At 60.8% G+C, this 18705-nt stretch overlaps 1 protein-coding gene across 1 annotated transcript; it reads right to left on the bottom strand.

Moving 5' to 3' along the window:
* On the bottom strand, window positions 1–17564 carry LOC141994661 (uncharacterized). Its single transcript, XM_074964888.1, has 26 exons — window positions 17515–17564; window positions 16235–16388; window positions 15588–15662; window positions 14049–14177; window positions 13758–13850; window positions 13067–13176; window positions 11973–12061; window positions 11459–11559; window positions 11108–11251; window positions 10796–10954; window positions 10278–10425; window positions 9445–9524; window positions 9060–9167; window positions 8480–8686; window positions 7913–7991; window positions 7206–7334; window positions 6380–6502; window positions 5282–5411; window positions 5096–5153; window positions 4494–4673; window positions 3542–3727; window positions 3127–3269; window positions 2704–2788; window positions 2027–2227; window positions 895–1416; window positions 1–216 (listed from the first exon to the last, which is right to left on the bottom strand). Exons 1-26 carry the CDS (start codon window positions 17562–17564, stop codon window positions 1–3), a joined length of 3699 nt encoding a protein of 1232 aa, XP_074820989.1.
* Window positions 17565–18705: the final 1141 nt, after the last annotated feature.

Genomic DNA, 18705 nt, shown 5'->3' with positions numbered 1-18705 from the left:
TCATAGCCGCAGCCCAGCCATAGAAAGAGCCGCGCGGGCAGCTATGGGGAGCTGTGATAGACCCTCCACCTGCTCGCGGTATAGGAAGCTTAGGAGGTGGGGACATGGGCCCGGGACTGCTCTCAACCCCGCAGGCAGGTGGAAACTCCACGTGGCTCCCACAACTACCCGGGCTCTCCAACCAGGCTCCACGCTGGCCTGGCTGGGGGTGGAGGCCTAAGGGGGAAGGGGTCCAAAAAGTGGGAGAGCTATGGACCCCCTAACCCTCCCAGTTCTGGTGCCACTTTCCTGCGTCACAGTAATGGGGCTAGCTGTTCCTCTGTCCCCTGCTGGCTTCACTGAGTGCAGCCCTCTGGTGCCAGGGCTCTGTCGCTATCTCTCCGGGGAGGGAATCAATTGAGTCTTCCATTCTTAGACCAGCCCCTGGGCTACAGCACCCAGCAGAGCACCTGTGCTCACCCAGCAGGTCCGCCTGAGTCCGGCCCCTGCGGTTCTGCCCTTTGGGCGTTGCTGAGCAGCGGTGCAGTGAGCAGCCAGCCTGGTGAACCAAAGGCGGGTTTATTTGGACTGTAGGAACAAAGCACGCCGAGAACGAGCATTGTAAAACGACCGGCTAAGCCCACGGCTCACCACCCCCAAGGTAGCTGCGGCAGGTCTAGCTTCTTCAGACATGCCCAGTGGGTGCCTGTGTCCCCTAAAACCTCCTGCCCCCTCCAGAACGAGTCCCTTTTAAACCCTACTCCAGGTTTTGGATCTCCTGGGGCCTTTTCGGGCCCTGGCCTTGCTGCTCAGCACCCTTAAGCCCTGAGGAGTGGCTGTGCTGGAGCCATTCTTTCCCTTCCTGCATGTTTTTCCCCCAACAGCCCCCGAGAGCTTGTTTGTCCCCAAACTAACCCAATTAGCCAGACAGGAATCCCCAGTATCCAGCTCAGGCTGCAGTGTTGTGAACAGCTCCAGCTCGGTCCATACACTACCCCGCAGGCCAGCGCCAAAGCACAGGGTGTCCTCGCCAGGTACTGGCCAGAGCGCAGCCGCCAACACAGAGAAGTGTGCTTCTGCAGGGGGGATTGGGGCCTGGCAGGGAAAGGAGGGCTGTGATTGCGTACATGTAGGTTCAGTGTCTTTTTCTGGGGGGGGAGGGGCAGCTGTCTGGCCATTCTGGACTGTGATTGGCTGGGATCCTTCCCCAGCCAGCTGATTTCCAATAGATGGTTTCTCCAGCTGTGTCCTGGAGTCCGGAATGTGCCCACGGGATCGCGAGCCGATCTGGAGCCACAGCTGGGTGCTTACGGCCTCTCCAAGTGGCTGGTACCTATCAGGGCCACGCCGCGTCGGATGGGAAAGAAACTCCTCAGCGAGGTTGCGAAGGGCCTGGCTCTGGGACTGGCTGGGCCTGGGCCAGGCTGGTTCTTCCTGCTGCAAGGCATGGGGAGAATAGGACGAGCATTGGGAGCAGCTCAAGGCCCTGGAGCTGGGGGCATGGACACCAGGGTCCTAGCTTACAGGATATGCAGGGACCCAGCCTGGGCCAAGCAGGATGCTGCCCAGTTTTAGCTGTGGCCTGAGTGTTAGTGATGCACTTTGGTCACTCAGTGCTCGTGGGACAGGGCGGGGGGCTCTGCTTACACCCCAGCAGAAGCCGGACCCTCCAGTGATGCCCACTGGGGCATCGAGCCAAATCTGTGACCGGCCGAGCAGCCCAGCCCCCGGGGGGGGTGGGGGTGTTGGCATCCAGAGCAAGCTGGCCATTGGCCCTGAGTCACATGCAGAGGCCTCCCCGGCTACCTGGGGGGCACATTTCCAACTCAGCTCTGGGGGTGCAGTCAGGACAATACACTCAGCTCTTAGCAATGGGAGAGGGCACCACAGAGGGGAGGGACAACCCCAGGCTCCTCGGGGGCAGGGAAGAGACAGCATGGTTGCCTGAGACCCCTCAGGCAGGAGACATTGCGGAGGAGTGGCGGCGGCTCTGGGGCCCTTGACGGGTACATGGGGGGTGTGTGGTTCTTTCATTTGCCTACCTCACCTGGCGCTCCTGCAGCAGGTAGCCATTGAGGTCCATCTCCAGTAGCCGTGGGGTGATCACCAGTGGGCTTGGCAGTGCCAGGTCCTGCTCTGGCCAGACCCCGCTGCCCCCCAGTGCTGGGAAGCTCCACAGCTTGTGGGGCCCTTCCTCCCTTGGGGTGCGCAGCCGGAGACCCCGCATGGCCAGGGGGCTGCTCACTTCCTGCAGTCAGACACAGGCACCTCATTGCTGCGTCAGGGCAGATAGCTTCCCGCCTCTCCCTTTGCCAGACTGTGGCAGGGGGACCCAGTGAGGAACGACTGGGGCAGAGAAGGCCAGAGGGCAGACAGGGGAGCTGTAGCCTCTTGAGTCTGCCAGTTCCATCCTGTGTGGGCAACAGGGCCTCTCCCTCTGGGTTCTGTGTCTCTGCCCCATGCCCGAGACCAAGCCTGGATCTGGGGGAGCAACACTGAACCCCTACACTTACCCCAGGGATGAATGTGGCCCAGACAGGCCAGTGGCAATGCAGGCAGCACCCTCCTGCCAGGGGCAAGGGTTTGGAGTCCCTCTGATGTGCCCAGGTTGCACTGGGCCCCCAGGGCGAGGTGCCTCTCTGGGGTAGCCCACCTGGTAGCCCTAGGCCCTCCAGACATCACCCAGCCTAGTCCTGGGGGGGTCATAGCTGGCCAGGACCCTACCTGTCCCATCAGCGCTGGCACCAGCATCTTGGGAGTGGGTTGGGGCCGAGTGTCGCTCCTTCCAGGAGGGGTTAGTGCGGTCGGCCTGGAGCAGATGGGATAAAGCCCCGGGGAGGCTGTCAGGAGGGGAGGGTAATGGGGGCTGGGAGATGATCCAGGAGCCCAGACCCACCCACCTCCCAGGGGGCTGCAATGTGGGGAGGGTTGAAGGTGAAGGGGGAGGGAATCTCAAGGGAGGCTGGAACAAGAGAGGCCCCGGGGGGTTGGTTTGGAAGTGGGAGCTGCCCAGAGGAGGACAGTGGGCGGGACGAGGGCCCACAGCTGCCCTGCTCCCTGCTGCCAGAGCCAGCAATGCCAATGGACAGGGAGATCCCTTGGGCTGGTTCCCACCCTGCCCCCCACCTGGGTGTGAGCGGGCATTACCGGCCAGCCCACGGCAGCACGGGCTGGATCAGGAACAGCCCCGAACACTCCTCCACACGCCCCAGCGTCTCGCTGAGCAGCTCTGCCAGCTGCAGCCGCCTCGCCCAGCTGCAGCGCCGCTCGCCCCGCCAGCGCTGGAGTCTCTGCCAGGGACACGGAGGAAACTGAAGTGGGGTCAATGCAGAGAGCAGGGAGTGCCAGCACCCCAACCACCCAGCATGCCCCCAGCACATGCAGACACACACTGCCAGGACCCCCACACTCCAAAGGGACCCCGAGCACCCCGCTCAGCCACACCCTGCTAGCAGCCTCTGGCCACAGACCCACTGATCCACCCGCTCAGAGCAAAGCGCCTCTGGGCTCCAGCCAGGGAGCGAAGGAAACAGGGCTGCAGAGCCGTCCTAGCCAGCCCTACCTGCTGCCTCAGCCCTCGGAGTCGCCCCAGCACACTGTGTGCCTTCACGCAGCCACAACTGCCCTGAAGTTGCTCCAGGGTTTCTTCTGCCTCCTTCATGCAGACATGGGCCAGGTAACCCCTCACCAGGCCCTCGAACCTCTGGCGGCAGAGCCATCGGAAGCCCCCCATCAGCAGGCTGGCGTCCTGCCGGGGAAGATGGCCCCTGAGCAGAGCACCACTCGCAGCCCGGCATGGTCCTGTTCTTGCTACATTGGGGTTCCCGGGGACCCCATTACACCCTCCATATTGTCTGCAGTAGACCCCAGTAGTCAGCTCAGATGCTGTTCTAGGCAGCCCACCCAGGAATCATGGCAGAGCCCTCATGGGCTAAATGTAGCTTGGCCTTCCCTGGATCCGGATGAGGCACAGGGCTCTCTTAGCTCATTTCCTGCTTGAAGGCAGCAGGATTCTAGTGGTCAGAGCACAGGGCAGGGCGTGGAAACTGCCATGGACTCCTGGGGTGGCCTCACAGTTTCCTCATCTGTCTCCCTGGAGGCGTGAGGATTTGGAAGGTATTTGGAGACACTCCGATGAAAGGGCGAGACACATTCTAGACTTGGCCTCTCTGAGCTAATGGGCCCCACTCACTCATCTGCCGTTCGGTGCAAGGCCATTGACCCAGAGCAGGGAGCGCGGGGGGAGCCAGCTGGAGAGATTATCACGTGAGTTGTTTGACATTCCTCCTCCCAGCATTTAGATGATGGGCGACTCCGGCCACCCCAGCTCCCAGATGAAGGGAAAATGCCCCTCCCGTTGCCAACGGTTAGAGGCCGTGAGTGAGAGCGGCTCAGTGCCAGTGCAGGAAGCAGAGGGATGCCAGGGGAGGTGTCTGCTGGTAGCTTCCATTGCGAGCAGGTGATTCCAGCTGTTCCTCCAGGCTCAGCTGGTGTCTGAGAGCAGGCTCACCTACCTGGTACAGGCCCCATGGCACCTGGCCTCTGCATACGCCTTGGTTCAGCACCCGTCTGTTGTGCAGCTCGTCCTGCTGAGTAAACAGGACCCTGGGGGCTCTCCTCTTGGCCCCGGCGCTGCCAGGCTTGGACCTGGGACTCAGCCCCCCTCCTGAGCTCATCAGCCGGCCTTGGGTTAGCTAGACAAGAACAGCAGGAGATGGTTAGCAGTAGCAACCCCTTGGGTGAGCACAGCTCCACTGCAGCCAATGGTGAATCACCACACGGGGGCGCTCTTCCCTCCACCAGTGCTGAGCCATGCCCCAGGACAAGCACTGGAGTGCCCATCCTGAGCACAAGAGCTGGCCAGTGAGTGGCCAGACCAACAGACACCGGGTGCAAGAGCAGGGTGCCAGCCATCGCTAGCTGTCTGGCTGCCTCTGTGGCTGGGCACGCAGAGACCTGGGGGTGGATGCTGGCTGTTCATGCCCCCACTGTTCATTGCAGCTTGGGAGGCACCACGCCACCTCGGCTCCCTGCACTGACTTGTGCCAAGGGCAGCTCAGCCAGTCCAGGGGATTTGGGCCTGTACTGCCCACCCCGGCCTCCCAAGCTCCCTTACCGGGACAGCATGGGAACTGTGCCTTCCTCCTACAGGGCGCTGGTCCAGAGCCAACGGGCTGAAACGAAGGGGAGAAAGAGCTGGGTAAGCAGCGAGGCACCTGGTCCCACAGAGCACTGGGGAGCTGAACTGTGTGCCCGGCAGCAGGGAGCTCGGGAACTGGGACGACGCCCCCCAACCACTTACCCTGCTCCACCCAGGGCAACGCCTTTTCCCAGAGCTGGTGCCGCAGCTCTCCCTTGATCTGACATCACGTCCTGCGGCTGGAGCAGCATCTTGTCATTATTGCATATACCTTCAAGCAAGCTGTAAAAAACTGGAAGCCACAGAAGCTGATCTTGCCTGTTGCTCTCCCTCCACTGTCCCCAGCACCCTGGACAGATAAACCCCTTCTTCCAACACTGGCACACTGCGATAACACTGGTCGCCATGGCAGTAACACAGCACAAAGCACATTGTGCTAGGAGCTGTATGGAGTCGGTGCCGGAGCCGGACTGTCTAGTCTGCTGGGTTTCTACAGCCCCAGTGCAATGGGGCCCTAGGTATCACTATACCAGGATCATTAACAAACTAACAGTGTCTTGGTGCTACTCCCTAGTGGTCAGTAGAGTTGAGGTCGGGCAGGTCACGCAGGGGAGTGAATCCTAAAGCAAGATGCTTGCATGAGAGAGCCCAGGGCTGGAGGGATCTCAGACCAGTCAGGGCTTTACTGATCTGATGATCATTGCACCCAGCAGTGACCAGACACCCGAGCACCTGCGCTAGGAGCTGATGTCAGCCCAGCAGCTCGTGAAGGGGACAGCTCAGTTCTGCAGTGGCTGGAGGTTCCACAGGCACCGGCTGGGGTGCCAATGTGGGCAGTGAAGCTGGAACTCCAGCCAGACTTTCCAGTTTCTGGGTGTCACAAAACTGAGATATCCTAGGGTATCTGATAGATCTGGATCACTGGCCGTGTACTCGCTGCTTTTACAACCTGGACCTAGCACAACTGCCCAGCTGCTGTACAAGCAGGCCCCTCCTGCAAGCCTGGGCAGGAGCACCGGGGGGCTGCAGGGAGCAATGCCAGGAGGGTGCCAGCGATTTCAAACCCAGAGGGCTGCTTGGGAGAGCTGGGAGCAATCAGGGCCGCCCAAGATCACATTGGCAGGAACGTGACCCAGGAAAGGAACAGAAGCAGCTCAGCTTCACAGTCAGCTGCTCTGGAGACCGCACCCAGCACTGTCGAGCCCCCTGGGCAGCCTTGCCATGCCTGGCTGGGAGTCTCAGGCCCGGCGAGTCCCATACCTAGGGTAGCGTTCCCAAGCAGTGTGGAGATTTCAGCTCCGGCTGCGTCCTCCGGGGCCGCTGGGAGTGCTGTCATCAGCGTACCACACGGGCCGTCCAGGAGCCGAGCCAGCGCGTGGAGCTCTGCAATCCAAGCACTAACGGGTCAGCCGCTCAAGCACGATCATTGCGCGGCACCTTCCAGCCAAGGGCACCAGCACATGGGTCAGCGGCGGGGACCGAGCTCGGACCTGCTGGATCCAAAACCACAGCCCCTGCTGCCTGAGCTGAAGGGCAGGGCCAGCAGCACCAAGGCCCAGCTCACCCACATGGTCCGCCCACCAGAGACGGAGGCAGCGGGCTACAGGAGCACCCAAAGTGCTTCCTGTACATGCACCAGCTCAGCCTCGCCACCCCTGGGCCACAGAGGGGGGCAGTGACTTGGCTGGGGTCTACAGGCAGCACATGGCACAGCCAAGGCTGGAACCCAGGAGTCCTGATGCCCATTGCCCTGCTGTAACCATGACTCTGCTCCCGGCGTTACCATCAGTGGATTTACCAATTGCTTGCCCACTACGCTGTCTAGGTAGCCTATAGCTGGCCACGGCCCTACCCCAGGGTGGGAGGGTAAATACATTGAATAGGGATGGGACCAGATACGGACGTTAGCTAGTCCCAGGCAGGACTAGCCTGCTGGGGTGGCAGGGCCCCAGGAACAGGCTGCTCCTGCTAACTCTAGGGCCTCTGCCCTCCGGTTAAGGAGTGTGCTGCCTGCCTATGCGCCACGGCTTGCTACGGACACACCAGGGGCTGCTGCTGCCTTTCCCCCCGTTCCTGGTGGCTTCACCTTTAGCGATAAGTCCTGCCCTCACGGTCTCTATGAAGGCCACCACGCAGCTGTCGGCTCCACAGTGTCCCGCTGCAGGCGCTGGGGTTGCCCCGCCATGGGACTGGGACAGGGCATCTGGGGAAGCACCTGGGTCAGGTGGAGACAGGGTCAGTCCTGGCCATGGAAGGGCAGGGACTGGGCAGGCACCATTCTGAGCAGCAGAGCACAGCAGGGCTCCTCTCTGGGCATACCCGCATGACTGCTTGTGGGGGGAGGGGTTAGGGGCCCTAGTGGGCTGGGCACATCCCCAGCCCCCCACGGCTGCATGGCTCTTCACGGTGCCAAGCAGAGGCTGTGATCGAGAGGGCATTGCCTGGGCATGGCACAGCCAATCCTTGTGCTGTAGACAACACCCCCTGGCTCTGTAAATGCCACCCAGGCACTTGGGGAGCAGGGCCCCACCCATCTGCTCCCCAAAGTCAGGCCTCTGCTGTCTGCTGCCTGATCTCAAGGAGGTCGGCTCCCTTCGCTGCTGGCAGTAGCAATCCCTTCACCCCCCACAGGGGCCTCGCTTCTACAAGGCAACATGCCCAGAGACACACAGTATGGGACGCCAAGGAGGCATGCCCACCCTACAATACACAGGCAGAGCTGGCTTCCCAAGGCAAGCCATGGGGATGACGGGCCCGATCCTGCAGTCTCAGGCAGACCCCCAGCAACATCACCTGAGGGCATTGCCCCCCAGCATGCCTGTGCCAGGCTGTCCTTGTCCCTCTCTAGCATCACCCTGAGGGCCTGCCTGGCCTGGGCACAGAGGAGGCACATGCTGGTGAAGGCCATCTGCAATATGTCCCACCCACCTGCTCTGGGGGCGCCCCCATGTCTGGTGGGCCCTGGGGAAGGAGCGGCTCCTCCAGCAGGGGTAGGGGGCAGAGTCAGCTCAGGGAAACCTCTGGCCTCCAAAGCCAACTGCGATCCAGCTGCAAACATCTGGAAATCAGACCAAGAATCCCCAAAGTCACCATGGCAGCAGCAGCGCCCACCTTGGGGCACCGGAAAAGGCAGTGATGGTGCCAGGCTCCCGGCCACCCCCTTGCTCTGCCCAGCCCCATTCAAAACGCTGCTGAAAATCCCTTTCCAGCTCATCGCTCTGCCCCCCGCCCACCAGCCTCAGTCCGCTCCACGCTGCTCCTCTGCTCAGCTCAGCTCACACCAAGTCTCTGCCCTGCCCCCTCCACTCTGCCAGGCTCAGCTGCTGCGCCACCCCCACTGTGCCTGCAACGTCATCTCACCTGTGGGGCTGTCTCCACTCGCTCAGCCAGCTGCACCGGCTGTGTCTGCTGCACCATCTCCACCGGCTGCGTTGGCAGGTTCTGCAGCACTGTCTCCAACTGCTGAGCGGTCTCCCCTCGCTGCGCTGGCTGCCCCCACTGGGATGTCTCTGCTGGGCACGTCGTCTCCGCTGGGTGCCATGTCTGCTGCAATAATCTCTGCCCCTCCTAGAGCACAGGACAGACAACCCCGCCCCAGCACTCGTGCAGGTCCCAGGCCACCCCAGCCTGCCCTTCCACACACAGGGCAGGTACGGATTTTGGCTATGCGGTCCCCCCGGCGAGGGACAATCCTGGCAATGCGTGCCTGCTGGAGCAAGCCCGGCTGGGAGGCCATCCCCAGGCCTGTCACACACCCGGCATCCAAGCAATGAACCCCCTGGACCCACAGATCCTGGAGAGCCCCATGGAGCTTGGACACTCCCTCACATGACAGGCAGCGACTCGGGAGAATCTGAAATCGCCTCTCTTCCCCAAGGAGATCTTGTGCCCCCTGAACCAGCCCCCATCCCCCACCATGCCAGGCCCTGCAAACACCCACCTCCTCCCACTCAGCTGCCATGGTCCTGCAGTGCCTCTCCCAGTGCTCTGTGTCCTCATGGCTTTGCAGTTGGGCTGCAGCTAACTCTGCCTCCAGGGCGGCCAGGAGCTGGAAGCCACAAGCCAGCACTCAGACTGAGACCCAGCTGCAGGACAAGCTCCCTGGCCCCTCCCTCGCCCGGTTCTCCCCCTCCCCACCGTGCCCCTGCCCATCTCCATTCTGAGGAGGTGCCAGCCCCCAACCAGGTGCCGGTTCGCTCTCATGGCAGTGCAGGCCCAGGCCCAATCCTCAGGAAATCAGGAGTGAGAAGGAAAAGAAAGAGCCATCCTGAGTGGTCCCCGAAGGCTGACCTCCTCTCCCCTCCCCCCGACAGCAGGACACCCACCTCACATGTAGCCGAGGCCTCGGGGGTCTGCACCGCTCCATTCCCGACTGCAGCGCCCCGCCTGGGGCTCCTCTCACCCCCTGCAGAGACGGGCACGAAATAAAGGTAATTAGGTGCCTAATTCCCATTGGTTTCAATACCTTTGAGTCACACAGCCTTGGCAGCTGATGCACAAAGGGCATCTCCCTGCAGTGCCAGCCCCTCCCAGCAAGGAGCAGCTGTGAAATCACCCGTTTTCCTTCCCCACCATGAGCTCGCCCCGCTGACCCCAGCTGTGGGCGCCAGTCCACAGGCTGGGCCAACACAGGCCTGGCATGCTGGGCTCCCCAGGGACTCTGCCAGCAGGAACAGCACAGGGCAGCGGGATATGGGGCCTGGGCATCTCCTGGAGCCCTGTCCCCTCTGCCCTGGGGACATGACCTTGGACCCCTCCAGCCAGAGGAAAGGCTGCCCATCCTGGCGCTGACGGAGCCCAGGGCACGCAGGGCAGGGCTGGGCACACTCAGTCACCCCCAACCCTTTTGCAGTGAGTCTCTGGGCCTGATCTCACCACCTCTCTGGTATTGTCCCCTAGGCCTTTGCACATCCTCCACCCCACCCAAACCTGCACCCAGATCCTGCCACACGGCTTGGCAGCCAGTCCCCTGGGGAATGGAGCCTGGGGGAGAAGGCAGCTGCTGTTGGGGTCCCCTGGCATTTCCAGCCCCTCATTCAGGGATCCAGCCCAGAGCCGCCCTTCCAAGGAGTGGGACTCCAGGGGCTGCAACCCCACCTGCCTCCCCTCCCCCCAAGGTGAGCTGGGGCTGGGCTGAGCAGCCCTGGATAGCAGGTACCTGCAGGATGTGTGGCTGAATCCTCTTCAGCATCTTCCTCTTCCTTTCCAGCTTCCCTGGGCCCTCTGGCTGGCCCAGCCAGTGCCCCTGGCCCCAGGACAGCTGAGTGTGCCAAGGGACCACCAATGGGCTGCGGCTGATCCGAGTGCTGAGCAGGGAGAGAAGGGGGTGGGGAGAGAAGTGGGGACGGGGGAGTGACAGAGGGAGACAGGCAGGGGGACCAGAGACCTGGATCTGCTGGAACAGCAGGGTAAGTAACTCACAAGGGGGTGAGGGGGCTTGGAGCAGGGAGCTAATACTCACGGGGGAGCAACGCACCGGGGGTGCAGAGGAGCAGAAGCTCCAAGCTGATGGGGGGAGGACACTAGAACCCACGGCCCGAACTCGCGACCCCCCCCTACAGCCTGCACGGGGGGCGGCTCAGCCACCCCATCCAGGGTGGATCCTCAGTTGCGGGGAGAGTCTGCTGTGCAGCCAGGTCGAGGGCATCAAGCATTGTCGGGGTGACGGGGACTCACCTCTGGGATCGGGAACCCCCCTTCAGGTCGCACCATGGACTCTGCCAGCCCTTCCCCGAGCTCCCTTCCTGCTGGTGACCCCTCCTGGGCAGCCCCCGCGCCAGAGGGGAGCAGCCCCCCTGAGCATGCAGCAGGGCTGGATGGGGCGCAGTCGCTGCACTGGGACAGGAGGAATGGGGTTATTCCTGGCACTGAGTCCCTCCCTCCCCCATCCCCTGGGCCAGCGTGCAGTGCCGGGGAGTCCCCCTGCGAGCACAGCTGGGCACAGAGTCTGTGGGGTCAGCTCCTCTCCTGGGCCAGCTGGGCCCTCACCTGGGTGGCCATGTCCCTCCGCGGCCACGCCTTCTCTTGCAGGAACCCATCCAGCTCTGCGATGTGCAAGTCCCGGCTCCTCAGCTCGGCTTCCAGGCAGGCCCGCTGAGCCCCACTCTCCTGCTCCAGGCTTTGCAGGCGTCTCTGCACGGGCAGGGAGGGCAGGGCTGGTTAGCAGGGCACCCGGGCCCAAGGGACAGTGCGGCAGGAGCAGCACCAGGGAGAAGAAGGTCCCTCTCCCCACCCCAGACTTTGGGAGTTGCTACGGGTGGTGGGCCGGGGCACTGCCAGAAGCCGGCTCTCCATCCCTTCCCCATGGAGGGCCTAGGGGCACCCCTCCCCACTGCCCACCTGGGTGCTCTCCAGCTGGGCTCGGGAGAGCCGGCTCTCCTTTGCCTTCATCTCGCTCAGCTGCTGCAGGTCCTTCAGCTGTCGTTCCTTGGTCTCCACGTCTGGAAGAGACCGACAGCCGCCGGGCGTGACAGGGCACTTCTGTCAGGCCCTCAGGTGGCAGTACAGGGCAGTGTCCCCAGGGGACCCCGAGCAGGGACTGCCTGCTGCCAGCAAAGACCCCAGGCCAGGGGTCAGCCAGAGCCCCACTGCAGAGCCTGGCAGGTGGGAGGGCCAGGAGAGCTGAACGCTGGGACTCACAGGGCACCCTGGGCTCCGATGCTGGCATCACCCGCGTAGTGGCTGGCCTGGCGACTGCTGCTCACGCGCCTGCCAGAGGCCTTGCTGCAGGGCCTGCGTGTGGCCAGCCATGGCGCGTGGTGGAGAGCTGCAGCCACGGGATGCAATGCTGGGGAGCCCAGAGCACCCCGGGCCCTTATACCCATGTCACAGGGGGTGGGACACAGCCCCTCACCTGCTTCAGCCTGCAGGAGCCTGTGTTTGATCTGGACCACCTCTTCCTTAGCCTTGTCTAAAGCCTTCTCCACTTGCTTCCTGTGGCTCCTGAAGGACAAACCCCATCTTGCCCGATCATTGCCAGCGCCCCAGGCCAGCCCCACCCTGCCCAGCTGCAGTCGGGGGAACCTCCAGGGTAGAGTACCTAGGAACATGCATGCAGGGCAGACAGTCTGTTTCAAGGGGGTTCAGCACAGAGCCCAGCTCTTCAGCCTGGCTGTCCTGCCCTGTGCCCAGTCCTGCCTTGGCAGAGGGGTGTCAAGTACACAGCCTCTCTCTGGGACCAGCTGGTTGTTGGCACAAATCCCACAGTCCCCTGTCCTGAGGCTACAGCTTCTGCGCCTTTTGGGGTCAAACGTAGCCTGCCTCGAAGGGGAGCTGCTCTGTTGAATGGGACCCATGCAGCAGGGGGCTGGTCTCCTGCGAGTTGTCTGGGCTAGTTGTTCAGAGCCTGCTGGCCTCAGCTAACAGGCCTGGGGGTTTAGCTGTTAGATCCAGGAGGCCCAGACTCCCTCCCGCTGGCCTGGGGCACACCATGACATAGGGTGATCTGACCTTTCTACGGTCTTTGATTACTTTCTCTCTCCCGAGGAAATACAGTTCTGTCAGCCAGACACAGTTGCTGTGTGTGGGGGAGACCCAAGCATGATGGACTGGCCCCTTTGCCCAGCACCCCTCTCTGTGACTTGCCTCAGGGAAATGGAGAACCCAGGACTCTGACAAAAGATTGACAGGGTCCTACTGGTCGTGTTAGGGGTTAAATGGGGCTGGACCCCCAGCTAGAATGATCCGCGTTAGGCTGCGTGCACATGGCCATCACCTAGTCAAGTTGCATAGCGACCATCCCACTCAGCTGCTGAGGGAAGGTCATCAGTGTAATGAGCCTGGAGGTCTCAGCTCTGCTGCAGGCTGTCTCCTCAACCCACTCCAAGAGCATGGCTGATAGCAGGTGCCAGGAGCAGCACGTGAAAAGGGAGATCTGCTGGCGCAGGGTCCGGAAGGACGTAGCAGCAGGCAGGGCTGTAGTGGACACATTTGCCTGCCCAGCAGTACCTTTTCGGGCTGTGGGTGGCCAGGGCGCTGGTCATGTAGCTGACAATGTCCTTGTTCAGATCCGCCAGGCGGGACATGGCTGCCTCGGCCGAACTCAGAGCCGCTGTCACCTGGCAGCAGAGATGGGCAGCCCCTGAGACAGCCTCTTGCAGGGGTGGGGATGGGAGAGGGGCCTAGGGACAGTGCCCACAAGTGACTGCGGGCTGCCAAGTGCCCTGGGTGAAATGGGCTGGGAGGGGGGGGGCACAGCCTAGTGCCCACATCTGATGGTCTGCTCCCAGCTGGCACTAACCGGCGACATGATGGGAGAAGCCCCTGGAATCTGCCCCTCCCTCCACCTTCGACTCAGGTCCTCCTGGTCGGGTGCTGCTTGGTTAATCTCTCCCAGCACCCCGGGTGCATCCCTAGCCCAGAGCAACTGGCCCGCAGGAGTCTGGGCTCGTGGGCAGGCCCTAAGCAAATCGGTGGAGCGACACTTCCAAGAGCCTATAAAAAGCAGCAGGAATGTGAGTGGGCAGGTGGCTCACACTGCCAGCAGCCAGTGGGTTGCTCATTGACATGGGGTTGTCCAGCAGGTGGGTGGCTATGTGGGGCTGGACAGGGTGCCCCGTGGGCTCTGGGGTCATGGCACTGCTGTGCCAGTCACTCAGCCCCAGGGATGGCAAAGTGGCTCCAGCCTGCTGGGCATTACCGTGCCAGCCACGTCGTCCATGTGCACGGGGAAGTTGTCAGGCAGGCTGTGGCTCTCCTCCGCCAGCCCGAGCTCCGCAGAGCAGCTGAAGAACTGCAAGGGAGAGAAGCGCGGGTCAGAGTCCAGCCTGCATCCCGGGCCAGAGGGGACAGCTGCTTGCCGAGGCCCCAGCTGTGCCCATTTCAACCTGGAGCCTGCATCTCTGCACAGAGGCATTGCCACGGGTATGATGTTTGCCTCTGGGCCCCCCAGATTCTCCCCGGACCCCTGCACACCACGGACCCCTCTGACCTCTTGCAGCTGGCTCAGGAGGCTGTTGCGCTGCCCACAGGACTCCTGGTACCCTACGATGAAGACAGTCACTTGCTGCTGGTATCTCCTCTTCTTCACAGGGTCCCCCAAGACGGCTGCCAGCTGCTCCTGGGCATCCGGAAGAGAAACTCTGGGCTCATGCAGCCCGGAACAGCGCGCCCCTTCCCATGCTCAGGGTGTATGACGAATACACACCCCTGAATCTCCCTTAAGGCTGTTCGGAGCCAACTGGGCCTGTCCTGCCTCACTCAGATCTTATCCAAGGGTGAGCTCTGGAGGTGGACTGTGGCCCAGATTCCTCCTTCTGCCCTCTCCCCAGTCCCAGACTAGACTAGGGTGCAAGCCTTTGGCTTCCCTTGCTTGCCAAACGTCCAGGCGGGTGTCTGGCATCGCTGCCACTCAAGCATGGGAGTGTTACGAACATAATGATCCTGGGTTCTTATAGCACCTCCCATCAGCTCTCAAAGCCCTTGACACCGACCTCCTCTGTAATTATGTCCATTGTACAAAGGGGAAACTGAGGCACAGCAAGGGACTATGACTTGCCCAATGTCATCTAGCAGGCCAGGGCAGAGCCAGGCCTAGAACCCAGGTCTCCTGAAACCCAGTGCAGTGCTCTTTCCACTAGACCACACTGCCTCCTGCAGCAATGCTGGGCAAAGAGCTAAAAACTCACCCAAACCAGTGGCTTGCACTCCCCACAATTCACGGGGGTCTCATTCACTAACATGATCCAGCCTGATTTGTACTTCACCAGGGCCTAGCACTCACAAAACTCCTGACAGGGTGGGGATTTTCCTAGTTAAACACTTTCACTTGGCCAATCAAGTGAAAGGGGGAGGGATAGCTCAGTGGTTTGAGCATTGGCTGCTAAACTCAGGGCTGTGAGTTCAATCCTTGAGGGGGCCATTTAGGGACCTGGGACAAAAATTGGGGATTGGTCCCCCTTTAAGCAGGGGGTTGGACTAGATGACCTCCTAAGGTCCCTTCCAACCCTGATATCCTATGATCAGGATGCACAAACAATCCCACGTGACAGACAAATCCCCCCTGCCCACGAGGTGCCTGAAGAGGGGCTCTGTGGCAGCACTCAGGGCACAAGCCAAGGGCCACAAAGCCTGGCTCCGCTTCTGTACAGTGGGCACCAGCCACGCTGGCACCTTCTATAGTTCCCAGCCCTGGGGTTGCATCACCCCCAGCTGTGTGGCAGGAGCTGGGAGGGAGGAGACAACATTGGAGCCTCGTGTGCATGGGGCTGGGGGGAGGGGTGGGATGCATCTATTCCAGCAGGAGGGCTCCTTAGGGTTGCAATCAGCCTCCAATCTGATTCATTACTGCGCTGCCCTTAGCCCCCCCATTTCAGCCCTGCCTCCCCTCCCCTGACAGGAACTACCCCATGCAGGGGCAGGGACCTGTCTGTGCAGCAGCCCAGCCCTGGCGGCTGTTTCACCCTCGCCCCGTGGGGCAGGGGGCTGTGGAACAGGCCTGGGGAGAGGCACTGTGCCCTGTTGAACCTACCACATCCTCCACAATCTCCGTGGCTGCTTGCTGGGCAGAGGAGACCTGCTCACTGCGCTCATAGGCTTGCATCATCTGACAGGAAGTGAAAGGGTTAATCAGGAAAGGCCTGGGGGCACTGCCGGGTATGACACACATGCCACTTGGTGCCCCCCCCCCCCCCCGACAGGGCCAAGGCCCATTGCTAGAGTTGGGGAGAGCATCCTAGCTTGAGCAGGCAGGGAAACATGCCAGGAAGGCGGCTGCATGCCCCTCACCTATGGGGATGAGCAGAGCCGGTAAGGAGAGCAGGAGCATCTCTGCTGAACAGTGGGGCAGGAGTGGAAAGCAACAGAGGAGAGGGAAGGGAGCAAGGTCTGCCTGCCCTTTTTCTCTGCTGTAGAGATGGGGGAGGCAGCTCAGCCCTCTCTGAGCTACTGGTTCGGGCTCTCTGCAGACTCAGACAGACATCCCTGCAGCAGCTTCCTTTCACAACCATGTGGGCTACAAACTTCTCCCTTCAGCGGCAATGCCCCCTCCACCCCTGCTACAGCTGGAAGCTGTGCCACGCTTGGGCCAGGGCGCCAGCAGGGAACAGCACGGGATCCCCGGTCGGGGGCAGCTTGCAGCTAGACAGGGATGGACGTATGGAAATGCCGTTTGCTCACATGGTCAATCCGCGCCTGGATCTTTTCCAGCTCCTCCCTGGTTTCCTCAGCCTGCCGCGCTGCCTTGGAGTACGTGGTGGCTTGGATCACAGCCGGGGCAGGCCCGGCCCAGCTGTGGAGGCTGCTGTCCCAGCTGGTCTCCATGGCCGCCAGCCTGGGCGGGAGGAGGCAGAGGTGATGCAGTGGGAGTCTCTGCCCCCAGCCTATGTAATTTGTTTCCTTGGCTTTGGGGTTTCTCTCAGCCCAGCTCTCAGATGATCCACAGATTTTCCTTTTCTCCCCCCTTCCACACATGGCCCCTCCTATACACACAGCTCAGTCCAGGAGGCTGGTTACAGGGCTGAGTCCCTCACTGATCCACCACTAGCTGCTCCATAAGCCGGCTCCTAAACCTTGGGGTGGGATGGGGAGTGCTGCGCCGTGTGGCATGCAGAGCGCTGGATTTGCTATTTACACCAGTCACCCCCTCTCACCCTTGTTAACACAGCACCAAGGGGCAGAGACTGACGTGCTCACAGCCAGGAAGTTCACAACCATGTAGCTCTGGCCCGTGCTCACACACTAGGAACAGACCCTGATCTCGCTTCAGTGGGCTGCAGGAGCAACATGCTCAGCGCTCCCACTCCTCACACACCATGGCAGTCACACCGCCTCTGGGCGTTTCCCTTCCTACCACTCACAGCTGGACAAGGCAACGAGAGAGGCTGGGCCATTCCAGTGACAGCCCCCCTGCCCCCGGATAGACTGGGGACTCCCCAGAACACAGTGGGGCTCTGTATAATGCACAGGCATTAAGGTGTGAAGGGATCATGATGATGAGCTAATCTAGCCTCCTGCGCAGCACAGGCAAGGCAATCTCACCGAGATTCCTGCAGTGAGGCCACAGCTCCTAGAGAAAGCCATCGTTACAGGAGAGGCTGTGCATTACATAGCTAGGGCCTGTCAGCATAGCCTAGCCTGTGCCAGAGCATTACAGACCTCACGAGGTTAGTGAACCTCGCAGGCATGCAGGAGCTGGAGAGAAAACTTAAGAGGCAACGCACTGAGTGGAAAAGTCCTATGCTTGGAAGTCACTCACCTGCCTGGAGCTCCAGCATCGGCTGCTATTGAGTGAGTGAGTCGCACCGTGGGGATATTTTCCAGCCTGATGCTCACAATGGTTACTATAAACAGGTGTTTAGTAACTGTGTCCCCAGGGGAGAGTGCACACACCCCACAGCTTCTACGGAAGGAGGAAATGGAAAATCACCCACACCCAGGCCTTAGCCTCTGCTACTTACCTGGCCGCATCACTAGTGATCAGGTTGGCAAGGATGGAGGTTTTCACCATGGAATCCAAACCTCCTTTAACTGCAGTTTACTTGGCAATACCCTAAACTGACAGCAGCTCAGCTACCACCAGGCAGCTCTGCGAAGGGGCATGGTTCAGGTTTGGGTAACCGGCCAACAGCTGGGACGCTGCTCACTCTATAAGTCAGTCTAGCAGAGAAAGGTCTGACACCATCCAGGGGGTGGAAGCTGATGCTAGACAAATTCAGATCGGAAATAAGTGTAAATGTTTAATAGCGAGGAGAATTAACCATCGGAACAAATTTACCAGCAGTCATAGTGGATTCTCCAGCACTGGCAATTTTTAGATGGGGTGGATTTTTCTTTTAAGTTATGCTCTAGTGCAACTAGAAATTAATTCTGCAAAGACTCGTGGCCTGTCTTATACAGGTCAGACGAGATGGTCATAACGGTACCTTCTGGCTTTGGACCCCATGAATTAGCCAGGTTACTAGTCACACCTGAGATTACTAGAGACATTATAGATACTGTGTCCTTTTTGCTATTGATACAATTTGTTTCCACTCTGCACGTCTCTTGGACAATGGATCTAGTCAGTTTCCCCGTGTCAGATCTCAGGTGCTCCTATTTTGCATGTCTCCTACCTAAGACGCTAAGAGATTTGTGGTGACTCAGAGCACACCCCTCTGAGGACATCATCTTCACACGCCCACCTCAGGCACAGGGGAGGCCCACATTTCAGAAGTGACCCGACTGAAGACTTCTGTTTTTACTTCTTGACTGTCCAGAGCAGAAATACAACAACCAGCCAGAGAACCCAGGGCAGCTCATTTCCCCTGCCCCTCTCCAGCTCTGAGGACCCCTCTGTGGCCCTGCCACCATGGACACGGTCTGTCTAGCTGGGGCTATTGGAAGGGGACAGAGCGTGCAGTGACTGGCCATGGAAGGTGGTTTATTTGGAGTGGAAAGTAGTGCTCACATACTGGGACTCACCAGCTTATTTCAGAGAAATTGACAGCACACACAATGAGCTGAATCTGGGACTTTTCAAACCCCATACAGCCACGGATGTGCTGGTACAGCCCAGGCCAGGAAACATCTCAATAAGGAGGCTGCAAGGAAGATTTAGTATGGAGGGCATCAGGGACAGAAACCCCCAGCAGAACCTCTTCAATTCACAG

This window comes from Natator depressus, chromosome 10 (assembly GCF_965152275.1).
Source record: "Natator depressus isolate rNatDep1 chromosome 10, rNatDep2.hap1, whole genome shotgun sequence".
Taxonomy (NCBI): Eukaryota; Metazoa; Chordata; order Testudines; family Cheloniidae; genus Natator; species Natator depressus.
The sequence above is the reverse complement of the archived record's forward strand: the minus strand, read 5'-3'. Positions and strand labels throughout refer to the sequence as shown.

Coding starts and splice junctions, on each gene's coding strand:
- LOC141994661 (XM_074964888.1), bottom strand. CDS start 17,564: ATGGTGAAAACCTCCATCCTTGCCAACCTGATCACTAGTGATGCGGCC. Junction 6,503..7,205: donor GGCAGGACTTATCGCTAAAG/GTGAAGCCACCA, acceptor CTTGGATTGCAG/AGCTCCACGCGCTGGCTCGG. Junction 2,228..2,703: donor TGCCAGCGCTGATGGGACAG/GTAGGGTCCTGG, acceptor GTCTGACTGCAG/GAAGTGAGCAGCCCCCTGGC.